The 26140-nt window shown below is 40.3% G+C and overlaps 1 protein-coding gene across 5 annotated transcripts in view; it reads right to left on the reverse strand.

Moving 5' to 3' along the window:
• Window positions 1–1449: 1449 nt before the first annotated feature.
• MIGA1 (mitoguardin 1) overlaps window positions 1450–26140 on the reverse strand; it is a 98912-nt gene continuing 74221 nt past the window's right edge. For all 5 annotated transcript variants that reach the window (XM_033916641.1, XM_033916642.1, XM_033916640.1 and 2 more), the window contains 5 exons: window positions 23599–23697; window positions 17511–17645; window positions 15108–15161; window positions 6940–7056; window positions 1450–3186 (listed from right to left, as the gene is read on the reverse strand). In XM_033916641.1, the coding sequence (XP_033772532.1) occupies window positions 2977–3186; window positions 6940–7056; window positions 15108–15161; window positions 17511–17645; window positions 23599–23697 (615 nt within the window). In that variant the 3' untranslated portion in view covers window positions 1450–2976. The remainder of the gene's footprint in view (window positions 3187–6939; window positions 7057–15107; window positions 15162–17510; window positions 17646–23598; window positions 23698–26140) is intronic.

Here is a 26140-nt window from a genome sequence, read left to right on the forward strand (position 1 = left end):
TGAGAAACCCTGACTGACTATTTTTATTAATATCTTATAGTTTCATTCTAACATGTTTATGCTCGAACTCTAGGAAAGAGGAAATTGGATAGCATCTAGAGTCAGTGTCACCTTATCTCCCCTGTTCAAAAAGGTACCTGGATATGACCACTTTCACTGTTCCATGGGAAGAGAAAGAAAATGTTATTTTTCTCTATAAAAGTTGTTGTTCCTGTAAGTGCTGTATTCTTTGTACAGTATTGAGTAATTTAATGATGTGTGGATATGAACAACGAGTCTGAGTACTGGAGTGTGAGTGTGTGTGAAGTATATGGCCTTGCGTTGTATGAAAGTGAATGCAAGTTTGATGTATAAATGCATTGGTTGGGATGGGGAGTGTGTAGTTAGTGAGTACTGGTATGTTAAACAGGTAACAGTCCAGACAAATGGACACAACACTGCTTTGGAAGAAATATCAGAATATTCTAGTACACTCATAGTACTATCTCTGTAAAGGTATCAAAAAAGAACTCCAAAACAGGACCTTTTTTTTTTTTTCCAACTCCTGAGATTTTATTCTGTTTCCATTTTTATTGAATCATAATACAAGGAAATAAGGTGACACAAGCTGGCTTCTATGATTTTTCATGGGAGTAAAAAGAAAAGAAAAAATATTTTTTTTTCCTTCCATAGGAAATAATGAGAGCTACACACAAACTTTGAGAATGCAAATTAAAGCCACATATCTAGGAAGTTGGATCCCTCTGAGAGGGAGACTGATTATATAGAGAAGTTCAATAATAGAGAGTATAAGCTGGCTCCACCTTCTTTGTACTCAAAGAATTTTTTTTTTTCAGGCCCTTCCAAAATAAGCTTTTGAGCATTTTGAATCTGAATAACTAGCTACTGAATATCCCCTTTGAGGAGAATTTATATTTGAGAAGACACAATATAGAAATAGAAACATGATGGCAGATAAAGGCCAAATGGCCCATCCGCAGTAACTATTATCTCTTCCTCTAAGAGATCCAACATGCCTATCCCAGGCTTTCTTGAATTCAGACACAGTCTTTGTTTCCACCACCTCTTCCAGGAGGCTGTTCCATGCATCTACCACACTTTCTGTAAAAAAGAGGTATGGCCAGTATGAAAAAAGAGGTATTGATGCCTCTGTATACGACTCTGGTGAAACCTCATTTAGAATATTGTGTACAATTCTGGAGAATGCACCTTCAAAAAAGATATAAAAACGATGGAGTCAATCCAGAGGAAGGCTACTAAAATGGTGTGTAGTCTTCATTATAAGGCTTATGGGGACAGACTTAATATGTATACTTTGTAGGAAAGGTGGGAGAAGGGAGATAGAGACATTTAAATACCTACATGATGTAAATGTGCATGAGTCTAGTCTCTTTCATTTGAAAGGAAGCTCTGGAATGAGAGGGCATAAGATGAAGTTAAGAGGTGATAGGCTCATGCGTAATCTAAGGAAATACTTTTTTACAGAAACGGTGGTAGATGCATAGAACAGTCTCCCAGAAGAGGTGATGGACACAGAGACTGTCTGAATTCAAGAAAGCATGGGATAGGCTTTCATGTACACCATACACCATTTTGGTAGCCTCTCTCCTTTTGGGGCTATCAACCCCAAAACTGAACACAACTTTCATTATTAATTATTATTGATGGGTTGGTTTATTTGTTGTATTGTCCATTATCATCATTGTGCCACATTCTGTTTTGATGGATTCACACCAATTTTGTACAGTAAACTGACAGTAATCTGAAATAAAAATTAGGCTGACAATGTTCATAAGATGCATCAGAAATGATTATTTAAAAGTTTGTATCTTGTATACATACAATGGAAACAGAAATATGATGGTAGATAAAGGCCAAATGGCTCATCAAGTCTGCCCATCCACAACATCCACTATCTCCTCCTCTCCCTATTGGCTAAGGCTCTTAACACTTGCATTATGAGGTCATAGAGCTTAATGGTTATAGAAATATGATGGCAGATAAAGACCAAATGACCCATCCAGTCTGCCCATCCATAGCATCCCCTATCTCCTCTTCTCCCTAAGAGATCCCACGTGCCTATAGAATAGTGCATGTACTGATCATTGCAACCATAACTGCTCCATTCAGCTGCTTCTACTCTACTAATATCTCAGTGCTAGCCAGTGACCCCACCCCAAGCAGTGTTATATTTCAGCTTATTGAAGGATCAATAATAATTCTGGAATACAAGAAGACTATAAAGCACACTTACTTTTTCTGTGCTAGAAGTGTACACTTCTGCAACTTGCTGCAAGATACCCTGTGTACGATGACATATATATACAAATAAAATATAATAAATATAAATATGTGCAATTGAACAATTAGCAAAACCAAATAACATATTAAAAATATATATCACCTACACTAATCTGTCATTATATCACTTGCCAACACCACATTGTTACTTCATTTCAAAATATTAGCACAGATACAGTAAGCAGTGCAAAGAAAATATAACATTTTCAAGTGTAAGATTTTATTGCACAACTGTACTATTTCACAAATTAAAAGGAAGTGTGCATATGACCATCTAAAGTGCAACTTTTTAGGCAATCAAACACATGGCATAGCCATAGACGCCATACTGGATGAACATTTCAGCCATTAAGGATCCAGGCTCAGCTAATGCCGTTAATGTTGACAGCAAGCCTCTGTAGCAAATGTGCTATGCTTCACAAACAGATGAAATTTTTGTAAGTATTGCACATTTTATCATATATTTGGAATATTTACAGCAAAGAGTGGAGCTGCTATCCTCAGCTCACACAAATCATCATAATTTCCTTTTCACTTTGCTCTTCAAACCTCACTGAATCCAAATCCACCTGTCTTGCAGATTTTGAGGTCAGAAAGCCAAAAATCTGAAGTTTACACATCCTGAAAAAAAAGAGTCAAGGCACTGTCCAGTTTTAAGGTTCCCTTTGTTTCAAGTCATTGCACTTTTGTTTCCACTGACCCACCGGACATGCCACGTTCACGCTCATTAACTGCGTGCCTCAGTGAATCTGCTTCCAGGTACGCCACAAAAAGTTCTGTCCGACGACGTAGCAACTGCATAATGTCCTCTGCCAAAATCTCTGTATTTGAATAGCGAACCTTCTCAAAGTCAAAAATGTCTTTGAGGAAATAAAGTGCTTGATCCTAAGTAAATAAAAATAAAATATATAGCTAGTGTTTATTTTCAGTAACATCATTTTTATATATTAATGCACTTAAAGGTCTAATCCAGAGGTGTCAAAGTCCCTCCTCGAGGGCCACAATCCAGTCGGGTTTTCCGGATTGCTCCAATGACTATGCATGAGATCTATTTGCATGCACTGCTTTCTTGTATGCTAACAGATCTCATGCATATTCATTGGGGAAATCTTGAAAACCCGACTGGATTGTGGCCCTCGAGGAGGGACTTTGACACCCCTGGTCTAATCTAATCTTCCATTTGTGAGTCGCAAAAACCTATACAAGGTCCTTTTGCTAAAAATTTGTTAGAACCTGGGCTTAACATGGTAAGGCGGGATTTGCACTATATCCAGATTTAAACACAGCACTTTTAAAATACCATATTTTTTGCTCCATAAGACACACTTTCCCCCCCCCCCCCAAAAGTGTGTGGAAATAAGGGTACATCTTATGGAGCAAATATAACAGCACCAACCTCCCCGGTACCTTTTTTTAAAATCCTGGCGGTCCAGCACGTTTTCCGCATTCCTGCCTCGCTGGACAGCTGCCTCCTGATCTCTTCCCCTGATCTCTTCCGGCATTGGCAGAGTGGTGCACAAGGCAGGTGCGAGCTTTTTGCGCACCTGCTTTGTCCCGCGCTGCTTCCTGAATGGTGCTAAGTGCACCTGTGTTAGCCAATTAGGGCCTGATTCTCAAAAACGCGTGTCCTGATGGCAGGTGGCGGTAGACGTCCAATGGGCAGCCAATCAGGATGTGCGTTTTTAAAAAGTACCCTCCCTGAGGCAGGACACCCACATAATAGTCCTTCTGAGATGTGTAGTGATGCTTAAGCATGCCCAAGGTGGGTCATGTCGTGGCTTTGACCAGAAGTGGTCTTGGGGGGCTTAAGCACCGGTATGCATCTCCGTAGATAGGAGATAGACATCTGAAATGTAGGCTTGCAAAATGTTGGCCCCCACTTAATACCTCACAGCAAGTTAAAGTTTCAATGTTGTTTCAATGGTGAGGTCCGCAGTAGACTCTTCGAACCTCAGATTACAATGCTATGTGGTAGCGTAACACACATCGGCTCACATCCTCACAGGTTCCTTTATATTAAATGCAATGATCCTTATTTAAAATGCTTTTCTCTAATATTCATAATAAAGTTTTTAAAATTTAAGTGTAAACCTTATCTCATGTTGCAGCAAGCAGATACTACCCCTTCCAATGCGTTTCAAGAGCTTTCTTCAGGGTCGGGGTATTATTGACGGTTAAACCATGTCAACTTATTGGTTGTTGGCGGTCCGAGCAAGTCATCATAGAAACCAATAAGTTGACATGGTTTAACCATCAATAATACCCTTTACATCATCTATTCTGTGACACCACACGCAAAAAGATCTTCTCAGTGACCGCACCAACCTTATGGCACTCACTACCATTGAACCTCCGGAAAGAAGTCTCCATAGACAAATTCAAATCTAGTTTAAAAACATTCCTATTTAAAGATACTTATGATTTGCAATACCTAGAACTCTAAGCTACAACATCAAATGAAGAGCACACACCTTCCTATTGTACTTCCTATTTCTTGTACATCTATCCTATCATGGACTGTATTTCACACCCCCTTTCCATATGTATTAGAATGTTCTGTCTTTGTCTATGTTTTAATATGTGACACCTTGGAATTTTAAAACTTTATATTTTTGTACACTGCTTAGATTCTTATTAAGCGGTACATCAAATTTTAAAGTGTGTGTGTGTGTGTGTGTGGGGGGGCATTTGATGTGCTTGGGTAAGCAGAGAAAAGTTGAAGGTGCTACATGATGCCACCAAAAGTGCAGGGGGGGATATAGTTTGCATATGACACTCCTAGGCATAGTGAAGCCTTAGAGGTTAGAGCAGCTGCCTCAGCACCCTGAGGTTGTGGGTTTGATCCTGTACTCTTAAAAGCAGAGGGAAGGAAGTAGTACTGACACTACAGCCAGGCAGATTTTCAAGCTATTTACAATAAATATGTATGAGATAAATTTGCATGCAGTGGAGATTCAGTATTTGCAGATTTATATAATGAATATTTGTTGTAGCTAGTTTATAAACCTGACTGGCTGTGAGCTCATATGGACAAGTTGTATAATTATAAAACCTGAACTTTCCAAACTAAAAAAAAGAAAATGTAAGCTGCACTGTGAAGACAGAATTTAGAAAGATGTTTACAAAGCTGAGCGTGAGAAATATGAGTATGAAGATTCTCTTTTTGTATAGTTTTGTAATCATACACTACCCTCCTGTCCCTCTAGTGAGCTCACTGCTGGAATAAAGACCCAAGGAGGAGGAAGGATATTGTGTCTCTGGCTGTATGAATATTTGTTTAACCCTGAAGGACTGCTTTTATATTTTCAAGGCTGCTGAGATTTCTGATTTGGTCTGATCAGACAGTACAGTCAGGGTATCATTGACCCTGGTGTTCTATGAGAACAAAAGCTTATATCAATGGATGACTCACATGCAAATATTAGATTGTTAACTGAAAAACCTGGAAAATTAGCAAGTGTGAAAATATGGCCTCCCATTTAAAAAAAGTCTGGCCTATTCCAAGCATTGACTCTTTGACCCCATTGGGGGTGTGTGGCCTAAGGGATATGACCAATCAGAATGTTAGGCCACTCCCAGTGCATCCCAGAATGCACTACAAGAGCGACCTAAGATTCCTATGGGAGGGCCCTTAAGTGCCAGGGTCAATCAGGGCCTTAGGCTCTTCCCTAATGCATCCCACGATGCACCGGGAAGGGGAAGCCCCACCATTCATTGGAGGCAGGCCTGCTAGCCAGAGGGAGTAAGCATCCATCCGGCCAGCCAACTCAATAAGGTACTTTGGGGGAGGGGGTCTGGGTGCCAGGGGATGTCTCGGGGGGTGGGAGGTTTCCGGCAGGAGGGACTGGGCATCCCTCCTATCGGGGGATGTCTCAGAGGGGGGTTTAAATATCTCGTCGGGAGGGGTGCGGGGTTCTGGCAGGAGGGACTAGACATCCCTCCTGCTGGGGGATGTCTCAGGGTGGGGGGTTTTGATATTTCGTGGGAGTGGGGGGTTCCAGCAGGAGGGATTGGCAACCCTCCTGCCGGGGGATGTATTGGGGTGGTGGCCGTGGACATTTTGGGGGAGGCGGCTTCAGGGGTTTGGCAGGAAGGACTGGGCATCCCTCCTGCCGGTAGTCTTTGCAGGGGGGAGGGGCACGGGTTACCTTCCGTGGCCGCTAATATGATCATGGCAGGGAGATTCCCTTGCAGCGATCAGATCAGCAGCCACATTTATCTGAAATGTAGACCAGCATTTTGCTGGCTACATTTCAGGCACCTATTGTGGCCCTAGGGAGATGCCTACAGCTGCCTAAGCTCCCCTAAGGCCACTTCCGTGCGAAACCATGCCCACACCTAGCCTTAGGTGAGCTTAGACGGCCCTACGCACCTCCCTAGACTTGCGAAAACACCTACAATGTAGGTGATCCTCCTTGGGGCTTTATTTTTTTTTTAATGTGCATCCCAATTGACTGACTAGACAGCAGTAGGATGCCTACCGCTGCCTATAATCGGGACGCTATTTATAGAATTTGCCCCTCTATGTCTAGCATGTGTGAAATGCCTTATACAAAGTCTGACTTACAAAATGCCAAATAATGAAAAAAGTAACCTACCTACAATTAAAAAAAAATGGATAAAAATCAGATGAAATACCTTAAAGAAGCTGCACAAATCATGGAATGAATTTCTAGGCCCCAGGAAGCCCCATGCCAAAATAGGACTGAGCTGATCACAAATGGCATAGAAGTGTGCAAAGAAGCCATCTGGTACCTGAGAAACATCACAGAAGGGAGAGAATTGTTTCATGAATGCACGATTGTGAGACATAATTCATATAGCTATACTAGTCTTGGAGAAAACTGGATTGTGGTACCTTTTTACTGTAAACAAACGGCATGAGCTAAAAGTTGATAGTTTATTTGATGTTTTAGACTAAACAGATCACTCCTTTAAGTCAATCCGGTCCTTGAGATACACCCAACCACTCTGGTTTACAGAATATCCACCATGAATATGCATGAAATAGATTTACATTTAACAGAGCAAGTGTATAAAAATCTTTCTCATTCAGATGCATGGTAGATATCTGAAAACCAGATTAATTGGACACAAGCCAAGGACTGGGTTGAGAGCCACTGGTCTAGAAAGAAACCTCATATATAACACAGTCTTTGAGTAATTCTTATACTGTACATGTGCAGGATAGTTTTAAAATAGTTTGTCTAGGCTGGGAAGGCCAGTAGGCCCCAACTTTATGCCTATTTTATTAAAAAAAAGAAAAACCCACATAGGCACAGATATTTACACATGGTTGAGAGCAGGTATCCCAATAAAAAAGCGTCTGGCAGCACTATAGAAATTAGTAGTAGTAGTAGTAGTAGTGTAGTGGGCTGAGAACCAGGGGAACCAGGTTCAATTCCCTTTGCAGCATCTTGTAACTCTGGGTAAATCACTTAACCCTGGGCAACTCCTTAGTCGCTCGTCTCTGGACCCTTTCGAGTAGTACCGTGTCCTTCTTCATGTACGGCGACCAGTGTTGGACGCAGTACTCCAGGTGAGGACGCACCATGGCCCGGTACAACGACATGATAACCTTCTCCGATCTATTCGTGATCCCCTTCTTTATCATTCCTAGAATTCTGTTTGCCCTTTTTGCCGCCGCCGCACATTGCGTGGACGGCTTCATCGACTTGTCGATCAGAGTATTAATCCACTTAATATCAGGAGCTCCTTTCCAAGAGGGAAAAAGTCATGGGGGTCCAGCATAGTTTGGCTATATCCTGTCAATACTGAAGCCCTCCCATAAAAAAAGGGGACACTACCCAATGGATTTAAATTTTAATGATATCTGTTCTTAAAAGGAATTCCATAGTAGCTGAGAAAAAAAACCCCTTTAGACCTCCTTCCAATCTCTTCTGCTTTTTTTTTTAATTTTTAATGATTTATATTCCACATATCCTACAATTCTATGCGGATTACAAATTATTCAGGTACTCAAGCATTTTTCCCTATCTGTCCTGGTGGGCTCCCACTCTATCTAATGTACCTGGGGCAATGGGGATTAAGTGACGTGCCCAGGGTCACAAGGAGCAGTGCAGGAGTCGAACCCACAAACTCACCCCCTTATTTTATAACAGGTCGCCAGGTTCTAGAATTCTAGCACTTATGCATGTGACATCTTCAGTTACCTGTACTTATGCAAGTGCTAACCATGTGATCAGTGGTATTTTATAACTTATGCACCCAATTGCCTTAGTGGGTAAATGCAGTGAGGTGTTCATCAGGGAAGGAGTATGGTTGGGGCATGAGTGTGTCCATCATTTATAATTTACAGAATAAATTACATGATTATGTGCCATATTATGGCTCATGTATTTATGCTTGCTATGGACATGTAGATGTAGAGATGCCAATTTAGGCTAGTATTTTATTAAAACACCAATGCACATAAATGCTCATACTATAGAATAGTCTCACAACCCCTGTAATCTAATTGCCTGAGTTATAGAATTGTCCCCTGTGCATACAGTCTATAACTAATATTTAGACTTCCTAAATTACACTAATTAATTGACCGATTTCTAATCTGGATTTTGTACTCTGAGAAGCACCAAGCCAGTTTTAGTGACCCTGTTACATTACAGTTGTTTTTAGATTGAGGAAGCATATGGAATTGATTTTACTAGATATGGCAGCTTTGATACAATTCATCCTACTATGCTCCCTCAGCACCTGTGGAACCTAGGATTAAGGAGAAAGGTTTTTGCTTAGTTCTAGTCATTTTTCCATAACAGACAATAAGAAGTATTGTTGGAGCACATTTATTTTGTCTGTGGATACCGATCCACAAAGTTCAATACTTTCTTCCCTGCTCTTAATATTTATCTCAAACTGCTTCATGATGCTATTACACAGTGTAGTGTAGGGCTTCGTTTTTTTGTGAATGAATGCCAATTGATGTTTCTAATGAGAGATGATCTAGAAGCTACTGCCAACCAAAGTCCTTTTTATTGGATAAAGTATTTCAGAGGGTGACAGTTGTTTATCTCCAGATAGTATACTGCTCTCAGTAGGGACTAAGGTCAAAGATCTAGGCGTATCCCTGGAGTCAAGTTTATCAAAGCCTAGGTTTTGGCAGCAATTACAAGTGTTCATTTACCTTATAATGTTTAAGGAAACCCAGTTTCTTTCTCATCAAAGGACTTGGCTACTCAGGGTTTAGTCAACTCTCTGACTGACTACCGAAATGGTCTTTAATTTACTTTTACAAGACTTGAGAGCACACGTCACCAGGAAGCTCAAATCATGTATGTGAGTTTGCCGTATAGGAGCCTGAAGAAGTTTCAGTGAATTTAGAGCTCTCTGGCAGGATTGGTAACAGGTACTAGGTTTTAGGATCATGTTTCACCTATTCTCTGCATATTTCATTGGTTCCCTATTTAAGCAGTTGCTTTTATTAAGTTTTAAAGCTAAGCAGTTGATAAGCCCAGTATATCTCTCAGAAACACTTAGGGGCTCATAATTGAAACTGAAAAAACATCTAAAAACCAGCCTAAATCGGCCCTTGGATGATCTAAAAGACAAGTCGTCCAAGTGCCAATAATCAAACCAGGTTTTAGATGTATTTAAAAATGACCTAGGCCTTCACATTGCTGCTGAAAGACCAGAGCTAAAAGGGGCGCTTCAGGAGAAGTGTCGAGGGCAGGATTTGGGCAGGCTGTGAGTCTAGACTTAGTTTTACTGCATGTATAACCGAAAGTTTTACAACACTGCCAAGACGGAACTTGGACGTTATGACTTAAGCCATCTAAAACCAGGTCTAAGTCCACAGAAGGTATCCAAAGTAACCAGATAAGCACTGCAGACACAAAGTACAGACCCCCATACACTGCCCCTATGATCACTGACCCCCCACCCCCATTAAAAAAAAATGCAATAACAACTTTACATATCTGCCTCCAGATCATCAACACCTGGCAGCCTGGCATAGGAAAGCCTAGTAGAGCTGCACAGAGGTGGCTTAAGTGGTCTTGGGGGTGGGTTAATGACCCATGGAGAGAAGGACCCAGGCCCATAAGCCACTCTAATCACTGCATTCATGGAGAAACATGTGCACCCCCCCAAAAAAAAAACCAAACCCTTTTGTATTGCCATATAAGTGGCTCATGCAGCCATAAGGGCTATTGGGGTGGTAGATAGGTGGGTCTAGTAGATTCTGGGGGTGTTTTGGGGGGGCTCACCATGACCTATAAGGGAGCTGGTTTGAGATATTTATTTGGCACCCTTTTTGTGATGTTCATAGCAGTGCCCTATAAGGTGCCCCACTACTCTGTTGCCATGTCTGGGTGTCCAATCCCTTACTTTTCTGGCCTCTCCCATGTCCAAAAGGTCTTTTTCTAAGCGTTTTCGAGTTAGATGAATTTTTGGTTGAAAATGGGGTATAAAGATGGATGACTTAGCAGTCTGGATGATCAGATGGCTGGACGTACAGTTGGACAATTTAAAAAAAAAAAAAAAAAAGCTGGACGTATTTTTTGAAAATGGACCTTTTCCCATGTCCGACTTGTGACTTAGGCCAAAACGGACTTAGACGTTTCTTTTGATTATGCCCCTCCACCTGTTTATGTTTTTCTCGGGTATTAAGATCCTCTCAGAAGGAACTACTTTCAGCATCTCCTATGAATCAAGCATGATGCAAGAACATAGGAGGGCATTTCCCATAACTTAAATATTGGTTTGGAACACCTTACCACTGTCTGAGGCTGAGGTATGATTTGTTAAAATTTTATAGAGGACTTAAAACTTCTGTTTAGCAATTTATTTTAGTATTTTATATGTTATGATTTTGCCATTTAGTGTTCTTTTAATTATCTATAGTTATATTTGTACATTATACAAGACTGCAATGAATGAATCAAAAATGTGATAAAATGAAATGAAATGCCAGGTATAAACTAACCCCCCCCCAAAAAAAACAAAAAAAACCAACCCTCTGCAGTCCTTATGATCTAAATACGCACAAGCAGTACTGGACTGAATACATTCCTACATCCTAACAATGCTAGATAACAATATCATGTAAATGTGCTAAATGTGCTTTATCTGTTAGATCAGAGCTCTCAGCCTAGTCCTCGGACATACCCAGTCATAGTAACATAGTAGTAGATGACGGCAGATAAAGACCCGAATGGTCCATCCAGTCTGCCCAACCTGATTCAATTTAAATTTTTTAATTTTTTCTTCTTAGCTATTTCTGGGCAAGAATCCAAAGCTTTACCCTGTACTGTGCTTGGGTTCCAACTGCCGAAATCTCTGTTAAGACTTACTCCAGCCCATCTACACCCTCCCAGCCATTGAAGCCCTCCCCAGCCCATCCTCCACCAAACAGCCATATACAGACACAGACCGTGCAAGTCTGCCCAGTACTGGCCTTAGTTCAATATTTAATCTTATTTTCTGATTCTAGATCCTTTGTGTTCATCCCACGTTTCTTTGAACTCAGTCACAGTTTTACTCTCCACCACCTCTCAGTCAATCAGGAATTCAAGATACCCTTAATCAAATGCATGATAGATCTGCATACAATATGCATGATTGATCTGCATACAGTGAATACAAATTTATCTCATGCATATTCACTGCTGATAGCTTGAATTCCAGGCTGGCTTGTTGTATCCTGAGAACTTGCTGGAGAACCCCTGTGCCAGATGGTCAAAGTTATCAATACAGGCACTGATATAATCATATATGCAAAAGATTATGCTGAACATAAAGAAGAGCTATGGAGATAACAGAGCATTTTTGGGACCTCAGATTTCCAACAGGCATAATAGGGATGGAGGAGTGGTAGACACTGATCGATTTTCAGAGGGTTGTGTTCATGAGGAGCTAGCTAAAATAAAGGTAGACAAAGCGATGGGGCTGGATGGTGTACATCCAAGGGTACTGAAAGAACTTAGGGAAGTTCTAGTGGCTCAGCTGACTCTCTTTTTCAATGAGTCTCTAGAGTCAGGAGTGGTACTGGAGGACTGGAGAAGGGTGGATGTGTTTCCTCTCCACAAAAGTGGATTTAAGGAAGAAGTAGGGAATTACAGGCCGGTAAGTCTGACTTCTGTGATGAGCAAATTAATGGAAACGCTTTTAGAACAGAGAATGGTTAAGTTTCTGGAACTCTGTGGATTACTGGACTGGAGACAACATGGATTCACTAGAGGTAGGTCTTGTCAGACAAATCTGATCAATTTCTTTGACTGGGTGACCATAAAATGGGATAGAGGGAGTGCGCTAGATGTGTTGTATTTAGATTTTAGCAAAGCCTTTGACAGTGTTCCATACAGACGTCTAATAAATAAACTGAGTCCTCGGGATGGGTTCCAAAGTGATGGGCTGGGTCAAGAACTGGTTGAATGGAAGATGACAGAGAGTAGTGATCAATGAAGATCGCTCTGAGGAAAGGGATGTTACCAGTGGTGTGCCTCAAAAGGTTTGGTTCTTGGGCCTGTTCTTTTTAACATTTTTGTAAGAAATATTGCTGAGGGGCTGATTGGTAAGATTTGCCTCTTTGCGGATGATACCAAAATCTGCAATATGGTGTAAATAACATGAGGATAGACCTGGCGAAGGTTTTAGAATGGTCTGAAATTTGACAGCTAAAATTTAATACTAAGAAATGCAAGGTCATGCATTTGGGCTGCAAAAACTCGAGGGAATGGTACAATTTAGGGGGTTAAGAACTTATGTGCATGACCGAAGAGTGGGACTTGGGTGTGATTGTATGTGTTGATCTTAAGGTGGCCAAACAGGTTGAAAAGGTGATGATGAAAGCCAGAAGGATGCTAGGATGCATAGTGAGAGGTATGGCCAGTAGGAAAAAGAAGGAGGTATTGATGCCCCTGTGTAAGACTTTGGTGAGACCTCATTTAGAATATTGTGTACAATTCTGAAGGCCGCACCTTCAAAAAGATATAAAAGGATGGAGTCAGTCCAGAGAAAGTGTACTAAAATGGTGCGTGGTCTTCATCATAAGGTGTATGGGGACAGACATAAAGATCTTAATATGTATACTTTGGAGGAAAGGCAGGAGGGAAGATATGATAGAGACGTTTAAATACCTACGTGATGTAAATGTGCATGAGTTGAGTCTCTTTCATTTGAAAGGAAGCTCTGGAATGAGAGGGCATAGGATGAAGTTAAGAGGTGACAGGATCTGGAGTAATCAAAGGAAATACTTTTTTACAGAAAGGGTGGTAGATGCATGGAACAGTCTCCTGGAAGAGATGGTGGAGACAGAGACTATGTCTGAATTCAAGAAAGCCTGGGATAGGCATGTGAGATCTCATAGAGAGAGGAAGAGATAATGGTTACTGCAGATGGGCAGACTGGATGGGCCATTTGGCCTTTATCTGCCATCATGTTTCTATGTTTAATCATGGCTCTATGTATGTGCATGTTGATCACTGGGCCAATCATATGACTTGTTATTGATATCAGCTAAGGAACATATGGAAGCTTGGTTGACTGGTATGTTACCTCTCTCGCCAAGAGTATATCACGTACAATATAGCATCAATGGAACTGGAACACACTTAGATCACAAGTGTTACAATAGTGTTAATTTCTTTATTTAGAGGGGATGGAATATCGATTATGTGATATGGTCTTTCTACAGTCTCCCAAATGTGGACCAGATGTTGCTGATATTAAAGACCAGCTTGAATATGGACACTACTCGTTCTCTCCACAATCTTTCAACAGCACTATTTCTTCTTTCTCTATAGGAAACAATTACAAGTTATCCACTGCATCATTCTCTGACACTGTGCAAGTGGTTTAAGTTATCTGGTGCTCCAGTGACGCTTAAGGAAGGCCAAAAGGACTGTTTGTGTAAGACTGAGCAAAGAAGATGTATTTGCCACAATAAGCTGAATGTACCGTTATTTAACCACTGCACACCAGCTTCTCGTGATTTGCTTTCCACAGGACTAGAAGTGCACCATAATAAATACCAACCGAATGTTCGGAAGGAAGCTTATGATCAGCTTCTGTTATAGAGTGGACAGAACTAGATTTATTACATATACTGCCTCTAGGTATAAACAAAAAAATAGACTGGCCTGGGTTTCAGTAATACATAGCCATCAGCTATAGATAAAGCATATAACAACAAGTCTATAAAGGGTGACAAACATTAGCTGCCCAAAATTTGCGCACTTACATACTATTCTATAATAGCACCTGAGAACCTATAATTTGTTATAAAATAGAGGTAATTTGGCATTTGGGTACCAACATTTACCCCCTCTTTTACTAAGGTGCGTTAACTGATTAGCGTGTGCTAAACACTAACGTGTCCATAGACTAATATGCACGTGTTAGTGTTTAGCGTGCGATTATCGGTTAGTGCACCTTAGTAAAAGAGGGCCTTAGGTATCAAAACGTACCTTTTAAATATTTTTGTACTATTGTATTATTATTGCCTCCTTTTTTCAAGCTGCATTAGGGTTTTTTTATCGTGGGTCCTTGAGGTAAAAGCTCTGGCGTTCACAGAATTCCTATGAGCATCGGAGCTTTTACCACAGCAACCTGTGATAAAAAAAACAAACCCTAAGGCAGTTTGATAAAAGGGGGAACCTATATTTTTTGATTCAGTTTGAGGCCTCCGACACATTTTTTCCACTGAATGCTTTCTTTTCTGCCACAGTATTACAATGCAGTATTAAGGCCAGAGATGAGTGAAACAGATTGCATGACTTGGCTTTTCATTAAGTCATCGTTGTTTACCAGAAAAAAAAAAAGACTTAACAATTCCACAGAAAAGATACCTTCATCTGCTGCCTCTTTTGTTTCAGCACCGACCAGCAGCTTGAAGCCACAGCCTAAAGAAGAAAATATCAATAAAGAGAGAGGTTTTCCCACATCATAACCCAAGCAACCTCCTGCCCAGAAAATCAACAGTATACAGCAAGAACCCAAGTTTAAGGTCTGTATTACTTTCACTTTCTTGAGACATCCAACAGAGATCAGTGGCATAACGAGGATAGGAGGCAAACAGGGCGGTGGTACCCCCCCCCCCCGCCCTCCCTTCCAACCCCATGCCTCTTTAAATTTTTGCCAGCGCGAGCAGCTTCTCTGGCTCGCTGCTCCCACTGGCATTGGCTTTCCCTCTGATGTCATTTCCTGTGGTTGCTATTTCTTATGAGGCTCGCTGTATCTTAGTCAAGACATCCACCGAACAATAACAGAATTCTAGAAGGGTGAGATGCACACAAAGGATCCTCAAGCATGAAAGGGAAGATAGGTTAACAGAAGCCAAGGGCAATGCAATGGAAATTAAATTAGGCAGACTAAATGAGTCTCATGGTCCTTATGTGCCATTAACTTCCATATTGCCATGCTTCCATGTAATATACTAATGGCATACTCTAATAACACAAAAACTTAAATTCAACACGTATTGTAAATGATGTTAGGTAGAAGGGATTCATTCATACCAAAAGGACAGAAAAGACTTGACAAAATCAAAAAACACAACGGAGAAAAATAAACCTCAATTGAGAGCAGCCGGGACTACACAAGTGCCCTAAGCCGCCCTCATCATCACAGGTTTATAAAAAAACTCCATACAATTATAAATAACTTTCATACATCAGTGTTATATTTTTTTCAATTTTTCAATCTTTCTTCTTCAATATTTTTGATATTTCCAAAGTGTCACCTATTGTACCTTTTGATATATTTAGTTATATACTCTAATAACAGTCAGATAAAGCAAACCTGCTCCTAGCTAATTAATTGCAAATAATGTTTTTCATTTCCTGGTCCGCTGTCATTCAATGTGAACAGCGATGCAGCTTACTTCTTGGTAACTGAATGCAACGGTGTGGCACTAGATCAGTGGTTCTCAACCAGTATGTCCCCGTGAGGTGGGAGGTGTCACACAAAAAATTTAGTAAAAGACAACAAACCTATGCTTTCCTTAATAATTGTGTCTGAAAGTTGGAGAAAGCAGAGATCTTGAGAATCAGGTTTCTGAATTCCCCCTAAAAGGTCCTTTATTTCTGCTTCCTGATTATCCTCAATAACTGCTGCCACCAGCCTCAACTGGAAAAGATGCAGGTCTACTGTCCATGGGTTTTGTTTGCCACATAGTTTGAGTTGCACATTTGCAAGGTTTTGTATTGATTCACTATCTAGCAGTGGATTTTGTGTTGCTACTATTGAGGTGACACTAGAATTTGAGTGCGTATTTGATTTGTATGACAAGCAAAAAGTCTGGGACTGATGTCTTAAATACAATTTTTTTTACATGGGATTGAATAGTAGGCAAATTCATCTTAAATTTATGGTCAATAATATATATTTAGGAGAAGTTTTTTTGTTGTTCAGCTGTGAATTTTAGCGTTCAGTGTGTCACATAAATGAATATTGTCCATCAGGTGCATCTAAATATAAAAAGGTTGAGACCCACTGCACTAGATGAGAAAGCATTACAAACGGATTTTTACTCAGCTTAGAAGCAGATATTGTAAATCCAGGGCCAGCCATTCCAAGAGTATGTATGTGCCAAACTGAATGCTCTGGAATCAGAAATACTTCAAATGGAAAACACAGAAAAGCTGAACACATTATTGGGAGGGTTTTTTTTGGTGCAATTTTACTAGTGCCAAACTTTAAGTAGTTTGGGGCATGGTTCAGCAATTTGTCCAAATAAGGACTTGAGTCATACAAAATAAGAAAAACAGAAGCAAATTCTTTCATAGAGTAAGTCATAAATCTTCAGGGAAAGAGAATGTTAGTACAGGAATGAATGCCAAATAGATACTGCTGAGAAACTGGTTGACTGGATTGCAACCTATCCAGAGGAAGAATGGTCCCTCCATATCAAGGATAGGCTGCTGGGTGAACATTCTGGGGGAAAAAAAAAATCACATTATAGTGAACTGCATTTTGGGTAAAGGTTAGCCACGGCAGTTAGTCAATATTTCAAGCCTAGATGCAGCCATGCACATAAGACTCAAATATTAGTTGCTCGTCAGTTTGCCTCATAAGCCTGTAAAACACTCAGAATTGTACAGATGATAAAGTACTTAAAGCATGAAATTTTTGTCTGGGTTGATCACCTTCCAAAAAATACATTTGCCAAAAAAACCCCAAAAAAACCAACCCAACTGCTGACACCAGCAATATATATTTATCAAGGTTCGCTGAGAGAGCAAAGAACTTACTGTTTCCTTAAAGGAGGAATTCAGCCATCTGTTATTTACTACATTCTGTATGGAAAAAGGCGGGTTTTCTAGATCTTCAAACGAATCCATTAATATAAAATCCAAAACAATGTCATAGAAATTTAGTTTTTTAACCTGTATTAAACAAATGAAAAAAAAGATGTTTATAACCAAATTGACTTGTCTTTTATAAAAGAACAAAAAATTGAATCTGCATGCTACTAAAAATCATTGTACACCATATTAACAGTGAATTTATCACTGCTAAATGCTTAGAAATTATGAAGTCTAGTTCAGAAACACTTTTTGCATTTTAGATATGCATAAACATCTAAATCCTGATTTTACAAAGCTGGACTACACATCTAAAACTGAAAAATATGCCTGTAGCAAAAGGGTATGGTCTGGGTGAGTTTTGGGCATGATTAGTATAGGCCTAAAAATAAGCATATAATCCACATATCTGATGGGATGAATAGGTTTCATAAAACTCAAGAGCACTAAGGAAAATTAAAGAGAGCAATATGTCAGGTCAGACTAATAAAATCTGTTACCATAAAGCTGAAGACAAAACTGTACTCACTCTGTTTACACCATGTTTCAACTCAAACCATGACAGGGTTGCTTACTAAGCTGTGGTAAAATCTGCAATTTTGTCACAGCCCAGTTTACTGAGGGGAATGACTCAAGTGCTAAATCAAACTCTGAGCTGTTGCGGCCCAGAAGGTTGCACATTCCTGACACATTCCAAAGATAGTGAACCCAAAGTCAGGCTCACTATCTTTTAATGGGGCCAGGGTAGTAGGAAACAACCCATCCCCCAATCCCTTTCTATCAAGTATAAGCCAATCTCTGCCAAACAAGAACCCTTACTATTCGTTTTGCATGCACTTACATGTTTGACTTCATCTCATTATTACTGTATATACTCGAATATAAACCCATCTGAGTATAAACCAAGATACCATTTTTATCCCCCTTTTTAGGAGAAAATGGTAACTCAAATATAAACTGAGGGTTTATATTATACCATTCCTCCCCTACATCCCCCAGGCATTCCTACCCACCCACACTCCCTTCTGGTAGTATCCTTCTTCTGCCCAAACCGCACCAGCAGTTCCCCTGCCGTCAGCAATCCTGACCCAGCAATTTCCTGGCCGTCAGTGCACCCCTCCCTTCTCCTTCCCCCGCCCTAAAGAGGCAAAACCCACCCCCTCCCGAACCTAGCAGTAGGATCCCTAGGCCTACTGTATTTCCCTGGTGGTCTAGCGGGGCTTAGGGGCAGGAGTGATCCTCACTCACTCCTGCCCGTGCTCTCTCAGTGAAGAAAATGGCTTCCGAGACTTCCAGTAGCAGTCTCGCAAGGCTCAGTCTCGGGTTGGGGCTGCCGGTTCCAGGTGGAGAAGAAAGGATGCTACTGGGTGGGTAGACTCAAATATAAACCGAGATCCCCATTTTTGGACCCAAAAATCTTGGACTATATTTGAGTATATACAGTACTTAACCTGTGTAGCATTAAAAAAAAAATGCATTAAGGATTGAATTCTATAAATTGTGCCTGGATTTAAGAAAAGTTTGGACAAATTCCTGGAGGAAAAGTCTATAGTATGTTATTAAGACATGGCGGAAGTCTCTGCTTGCTCTGGATCGGTAGCATGGAATGTTGCTACTCTTTGGGTTTTGGCCAGGTACTGGTGACCTGGATTGGCCATCGTGAGAACGGGCTACTGGGCTTGATGGATCATTGGTCTGACCCAGTAAGGATATTCTTATGTTCTTATAAACAGCACTCAATGGCTGGCTTTTATCAAGCTGCACTAGAGATTTTTAGCACGGGCTGATATGGGAAATGCTCCAATGCTCATAGAATTCCTATCAGAGTCAGAGCACTTACATTGCCAGCCCACGCTAAAAACCTCTAATGCAGGTTGATAAAAGAGGGAGAATTTTAGGTGCCGTTTATAAAATAGCATTAGCACCAGTAACTGTGCCTAACTTTAGGTATGACCATTTACACCAACTGAAATGTGATGTAAATCTTCGTACCTAAATTAGGCATGAATCCACCTTATTTTATAAACTCCATTTGAGGAATGCCCCCACTCTGCCCATGACCCATTTTTGCATCCCCTTTTTGAACCCATGTGTAAAATTTAGACACAGATCCTGCACCTAAGTTTATGCACATAAATTTTAATTACAATTAGCACCAATTGCTCATTAAGATCCCAATTATCAACACTAATTGGTTCATTATTTAATTAAATTGCACATGTGTCCAAATTTGTGTGTGCAGTTTTTAGCACTTTTTATAGTATTTGGGGATTAGAGCAAATAATGCACAAATTTGCCATTTAACACAGGCACAAAAAAAAATCCCTTAGATGGTGAGCCTACTAGGGATAGAAATAGTGCCTGTATAAATTATATATATAAAACACTTTGATTGTACCATAGAAAGGTAGAATATGAAATCCCTTACCCTTTTTTAATAGTGAATATGAAATTCACATATTTTCATGAGTACAAATGATATAACAGGCTAAAATATTCACAAGTTCCACATGCCGTATAGTGAAAGATTAGAGAAACTGGGCCTTTTCTCCCTCGAACAGAGGAGATTGAGAGGGGAAATGATCAAACCATTCAAGGTACTGAAGGGAATAGACTTAGTAGATAAGGAAAGGTTGTTCACCCTCTCCAAGGTAGGGAGAACAAAAAGGCACTCTCTAAAATTGAAAGGGGATAGATTCCGTACGAATGTACGGAAGTTCTTCTTCACTCGGAGAGTGGTAGAAAACTGGAACGCTCTTCCGGATTCTGTCGTGTCTGTCGTGGGGGAAAACACCCTCCAGGGATTCAAGACAAAGTTAGACAGGTTCCTGCTGAACCAGAACGTACGCAGGTAGGGCTAGTCTCGGTTAGGGCACTGATCTTTGACCTAAGGGTGGCCACGTGAGCGGACTGCTGGGCACGATGGACCGCTGGTCTGACCCAACAGTGGCAATTCTTATGTTCTTATATTCTTATGTTTATATGGCTTTTTTGATTATGTGGCTCACTATTAAAAAGTTCATGTGACTCATACACATAGATTTCTCTTCATGCGAGCCCATTGCTAAAAAGACTTGGACACCCTGCCCTATCTCAAAGTGCTTGCTTATCTGATTTACCCCAGCTGGAATATTTTGGACCCAATACTTTACAGAATGTCCAGTTCTTCTAAAAATGTGGCCTCTTCTAAGCATCTAGTCTGAAACCAGCTATGACTGATCAAAAGCAAGAACCATCCAAAAGTCATTCAGATAGTGAAAGCGGTTGGTGATCTCAGTTGAGAATGACATGGGGACAAATTTTTCCCGTCCCAGCAAGAACTCAATTTCCCCATCCCCACGAGTTTTGTCAATGTCCCTGTCCTCGCCCCATTAATGTAAGTTCTGTCTTTACCGCACAAGCCTCAAATACTTATGATTTTAAAGTGTTAGAGGCTTGTGCACATGAGGACAGAGTTTGCAGTAATGGGGCAGGGACAGGAAAAGAACTTGCCGGGACGGGAAAATGACTTCCCATGTGGATGGGGAAAAATTTGTCCCTGTGTCATTCTCTAATCTCAGTTCAGATCCCAGAAGGCAAGAGCCCACTAGAATAAAGTCTACCATGGCAACTGGGACCACATCTCGGTGGGCAGCCTGAGGAAAGAGGTGAAGAGCTCAATGAATATGGAAAAAGAACAACCTTCTCAGTGCCTGGTAAGGAACCTTCTGAAGAAGTGTGAAGCACACTGGTGGGATAATGTGATAATACTTGCAAGAAAGAGGAGCAGGACTTGGGTGTGATAGTATGTGATCATCCTAAAGTGGCCAAACAGGTTGAAAAGGCGATAGCAAAAGATAGAAGGATGCTTGGGTGCTTAGGGAGAGGAATGGCCAGTAGGAGAAAAGAGGTATTGATGCCCCTATATAAGAATGGTGAGACCTCATTTAGAATATTGTGTACAGTTCTGGAAACTGCACCTTCAAAAAGATATAAACAGGATGAAGTCGGTCTAGAGCAGTGGTCTCAAACACATGGCCCGGGGGCCACATGTGGCCCGCCAGGTAATATTCTGAGGCCCTCGGTATATTTATCATAATCACAAAAGTAAAATAAAGCAGGTTTTTGATCATATGTCTCTTTAGCTATAAATTACAATATTATTATTAAGACTTAGCCAAAAGGAAAGATTTAGAAACTATGCAAAATTGTCATTTCTTTAATAAGACATTAACTATTTTTTCTGAGGCTCTCCAAGTACCTAGAAACCCAAAATGTGGCCCTGCAAAGGGTTTGAGTTTGAGACCACTGGTCTAGAGGAAGGTAACTAAAATGGTTGATGGTCTATGTGTCATAAGATATATGGGGACAGACTTAAAGATCTCTATATGTATACTTTGGAGGAAAGGTAAGAGAGGGGAAGCATGATAGAGAAGTTTAAATACCTATGTGGCATACATACATATGAGGTGAATCTCTTTCAATTGAAAGGAAACTCCAGAGTGAGAGGGCACAGAATGAGATTAAGAGGTGATAGGCTCAGAAGTAATCTAAGGAAATACATTTTTAACGAAAGGATGGTAGATTCATGGAATAGTCTCCCAGTAGAGGTGGTGGAGACAAAGACTGTATCTAAATTCAAAAAGCAAGGGACGGACACGTGGGATTTCTTAGGGAAATGAGGGAATAGTGGATGCCTTTATCTGCTGTCATGTATCTATGTTTCTTATGCCGAATTTGGATAAATGAATGACTTTAGGGGCCAATATTCAAAGGAACTAATCCAGTGAGCAACTGCTGCTCACTGGCTATGTGCTAGTGAAAGGGTTATTCGGAAGCCCTAACTGGAGAAAGCCAATGAATATATCCTATGACTGCCTCAGCACTATCCAGACAGTGCCAGGGCAGTTTGTGGGTAGACACCAGGTAGAACTAGAGATTATCTGGTCAATGGCCATATAAACCACTGGATATCAAAAATGTCCTAACTTTATCCAACTAGCTATCTGGTTATCAATCTGAATATTGCTGCTAACCAGATAACATTTCCAAGTCAGTGCTTCAACTAGAGCCAGCTATTATCTGGGTACTAGTTCTGATTACCTAATGTCAAAATCTATAAAAATATTAGGAGTCACATTAGACTTTCATTTAACTATGGTAGAACATACAAATTTAGTGGTGAAGAAGTGCTTTTTTGCGCTATGGAAACTAAAGACCATCAAAAAATACTTTGATCCTCTATCCTTCAGACTATTGATGCAGGCACTGGTGTTATCTATACTGGACTATTACAACACTGTTTATTTGGGATCACCAAAGAAAATTGAGAATAATGCAAAACATGGCTGTCCGTCTGATATTTGGGTTGAAGAAGAATGATCATATTAGTCCTTACTACCGAATGTTGCATTGGCTGCCGGTAGAAGCACGAGTAATATTTAAGTTCTCCTGTATTTGCTTTAAGCTGGTTTGGGGATTGGCCCCTACCTACCTGCTATCTTATTTCGTGCTATATAGCCCAATGAGGATAACCAGGAATTGCAATTTATTCGCCTATCCAAAGATCACAGGCTGTAGATACAGGTCTTTTTTGGATAGGACTCTTGCATTTCAAGCAACTAAACAACAGTCCTGGTGGGGTAACTATATTAGTGGAGCCATGCTGTCTTATGGCGCATTTTGAAAATAAATTAAGACTGTACTATTTGATAAATTCATTTCTTAATTGAAGTTTTTCTCATAGCAAAAATTTTACATTGTTTATATTCTAAGTAACATGTACTTTTATTACTGATATTTTTGTATTTTGCTGATTGTCCCGTTCTCTTCTGTGTAAACCACCTAGAAATCGTTAGTTTGTGGCAGTATAGAAGAATAAAGTTATGTTATGTTATGAATATTCCATTTCATTTTAATCATAGTGGCTGGCATTTTACTTAACTGTTGACTGCTGTGGCTAAATACTGGGCTTAGTTTTCAATGCTATCAATCCAGAAACCTTAGACCACTGCACAGTTGAGGAACGATGAAATTATACAGCAGTTTCACTCACCCCTCTGGCAAAAAGCTCCATTTTCGTACTCTCCCAGTGGTCCTTCTGCTCTAAAAAATATAGCATTTCATCAAAGATATCTTCAAACTTCTTTGGATTCTATAAAGTAAACCAATTATTATCAAATGCACTTGAAGTGAACACTGCCTAAAAAGGGAGTAAACTAGTCATTTCCATTTGTAATACATCAAATCCAGGTCACCTGCACTCTTGTCTCAGATACTAGCACTTACGTACACTTGTAGCGTGATCTGCAAATATCTACCGCACTCTGTACACAAATTGGTCTCTCGTTATACTATCTACCACACTTTGTACACAAATTGTCTCTCTTTTTCCCCTCCCCTGCCCTTTTTCTCTCTCTTCCTTTCTTTCAAGGTTTAATAAGTATTTTGTATGTAGTAAGTGCATGCTTAGTAGACTGTGTGTTTTTATTCCCAATAAGTATATTTAAGTTTGCTTGAAATGATGGACTTAAAGTAAAAATGATTTCTAACTGGGATTCTGAAAAGTCTGGAGTCCACCCCTGCCTCAGACATCTTATCCAGGTGCTGTGCTAAAAGCACCCATTCCAAAAGCATGGTTGGCTGTTCCAGAAAAAAGACTGAGCCAGTTTGCCTTCAGACAGTGTTAAATAAAAGGACAATGGCCAGACAAAGGCAGCTACGGTGAATACACAAAAGCATAGATCAGTGCTTGCCCACTGTCTGCAAGAAAATCCCATCATGACATCAGTGAAATAAAGACTGCCCTGCTTTGTGATGCACTACTGTATGATTGGATGTGAGATAGAGACAGCCCCTGCATTTTGTTGCTTCCTGGGAATCCTCCCCACATCTATAAAGCATGGATGACATGTGGGGTTGGCTCTCTTGGCTCTCTTCTTCCTCTTTCTCCTGGATCACCAGTGCTGGACTAAGCTGCAAACATGTGCTTCTAAACATGTGCTCGGCCTTCTAAGGACTGTTTCAACCCACATGTGTGAATAACTTTGAACCTTTAGGGCTCCTTTTACGAAGGTGCGTTAGGGCCTTAACGCGCGGAATAGTGTGCGCTAAAATGCCCCGCGCGCTAGCGGTAGTTTTTCGGGTGACGCGTGCTAATATGGTGCATGCGCTAAAAACACTAGCGCACCTTTGTAAAAGGAGCCCTTAATCTTAAAGAAACTTTGTCTGTGTATGTCTGTTAATTCTTGCTTAAAGATCCCATCTGTAAACTGTTTCTACCTGCTTGGTTGCAATTTTATACCTGCTTTAAAAAGAATTAAATTTTCAGTTTATTTGTACATGGTCTGGTTCTTGGTCCTTGATTCATATATATTTAATTACAGAGCTGAGTGTTAATCAAGTGAGCTAACTTCCCCCCCCCAATTAATAGTTCTTTATAATATATATCTCTCTAAGTCAGAGAGGGATATATATTATTGGTGGAGAATAATAATAAGTATTAGACATATTTTAATGGTGTGAAAAACGTAGACAGTAATTAGTGACACACTTATTCATGAAAGTGCCAGCGGGGCGCCTAAGTGCTATTTTACAAATACCCGTGTAACTTATCTGGAGTGCATTTGCAAGGGTGGTGGATAAAGAATGGGCCGGCAAAAGAGACAGTCAATTCTGCACAGGAAACGTCCAATAGAAGAGAGCAGAACCCAGTTTAATTGCAACCAATATTTCAGCACAAGTGCAAGAAAGTCAAACAATCATAAATATATAGAACGTTTAAACTTTAAAGAACAAAAATGGATCTTCTTACTAAATACAGTTAAACCTAAGGGTCTCAATACAGAGGTAGAATGGATGACATTAGTTTAAAATAGTTCCGTGTCCGGTTTTGGATCTGATTGGTTATGTATACAAGAGATCATTAGATTGTGAGCCTTCGGGACAGTAAGGGAATTTTTTAAGTACCTTCTTACTTCTCATTTATAATCTTAATGTATATTTTCTTCAAACCACTTAGAACCTAACGGATGTAGCGGTATATAAGAAATAAATTACATTACATTACATTACATCATTACGTATAAATTCTCTCCAAAAAAGCCACGGCCATGTTTGCTGAAGAAATTGACGATATAGCACTCATGGAATCGGCATACTAAGGTATTTGATAGGAATTTATAGTACACACAGCCTGCACCGCTGAAACTGAAACTACCTAAGGTTGTTGGTGCTTTGATATTGAAAACATCTGGCAAGTCATGGACTCGACACGTAATGTGTTTTGGCTACAACGCCTGTATCAGGAGTCCCTGATAATAACAAACCAAATATGAAAGCCAATTTCATGAGGATAAGTGTGTAGAAGGAACAAAAGACGCTGTGGTCCTTCTAGAACAGGGGTGTCAAAGTTCCTCCTCGAGGGCCGCAATCCAGTCGGGTTTTCAGGATTTCCCCAATGAATATGCATGAGATCTATTAGCATACAATGAAAGCAGTGCATGCAAATAGATCTCATGCATATTCATTGGGGAAATCCTGAAAACCCGACTGGATTGTGGCCCTGTTCTAGAAGGATATTAACATAACTTTCAGAA

This window comes from Geotrypetes seraphini, chromosome 12 (genome assembly GCF_902459505.1).
Source record: "Geotrypetes seraphini chromosome 12, aGeoSer1.1, whole genome shotgun sequence".
Lineage (NCBI taxonomy): Eukaryota > Metazoa > Chordata > Amphibia > Gymnophiona > Dermophiidae > Geotrypetes > Geotrypetes seraphini.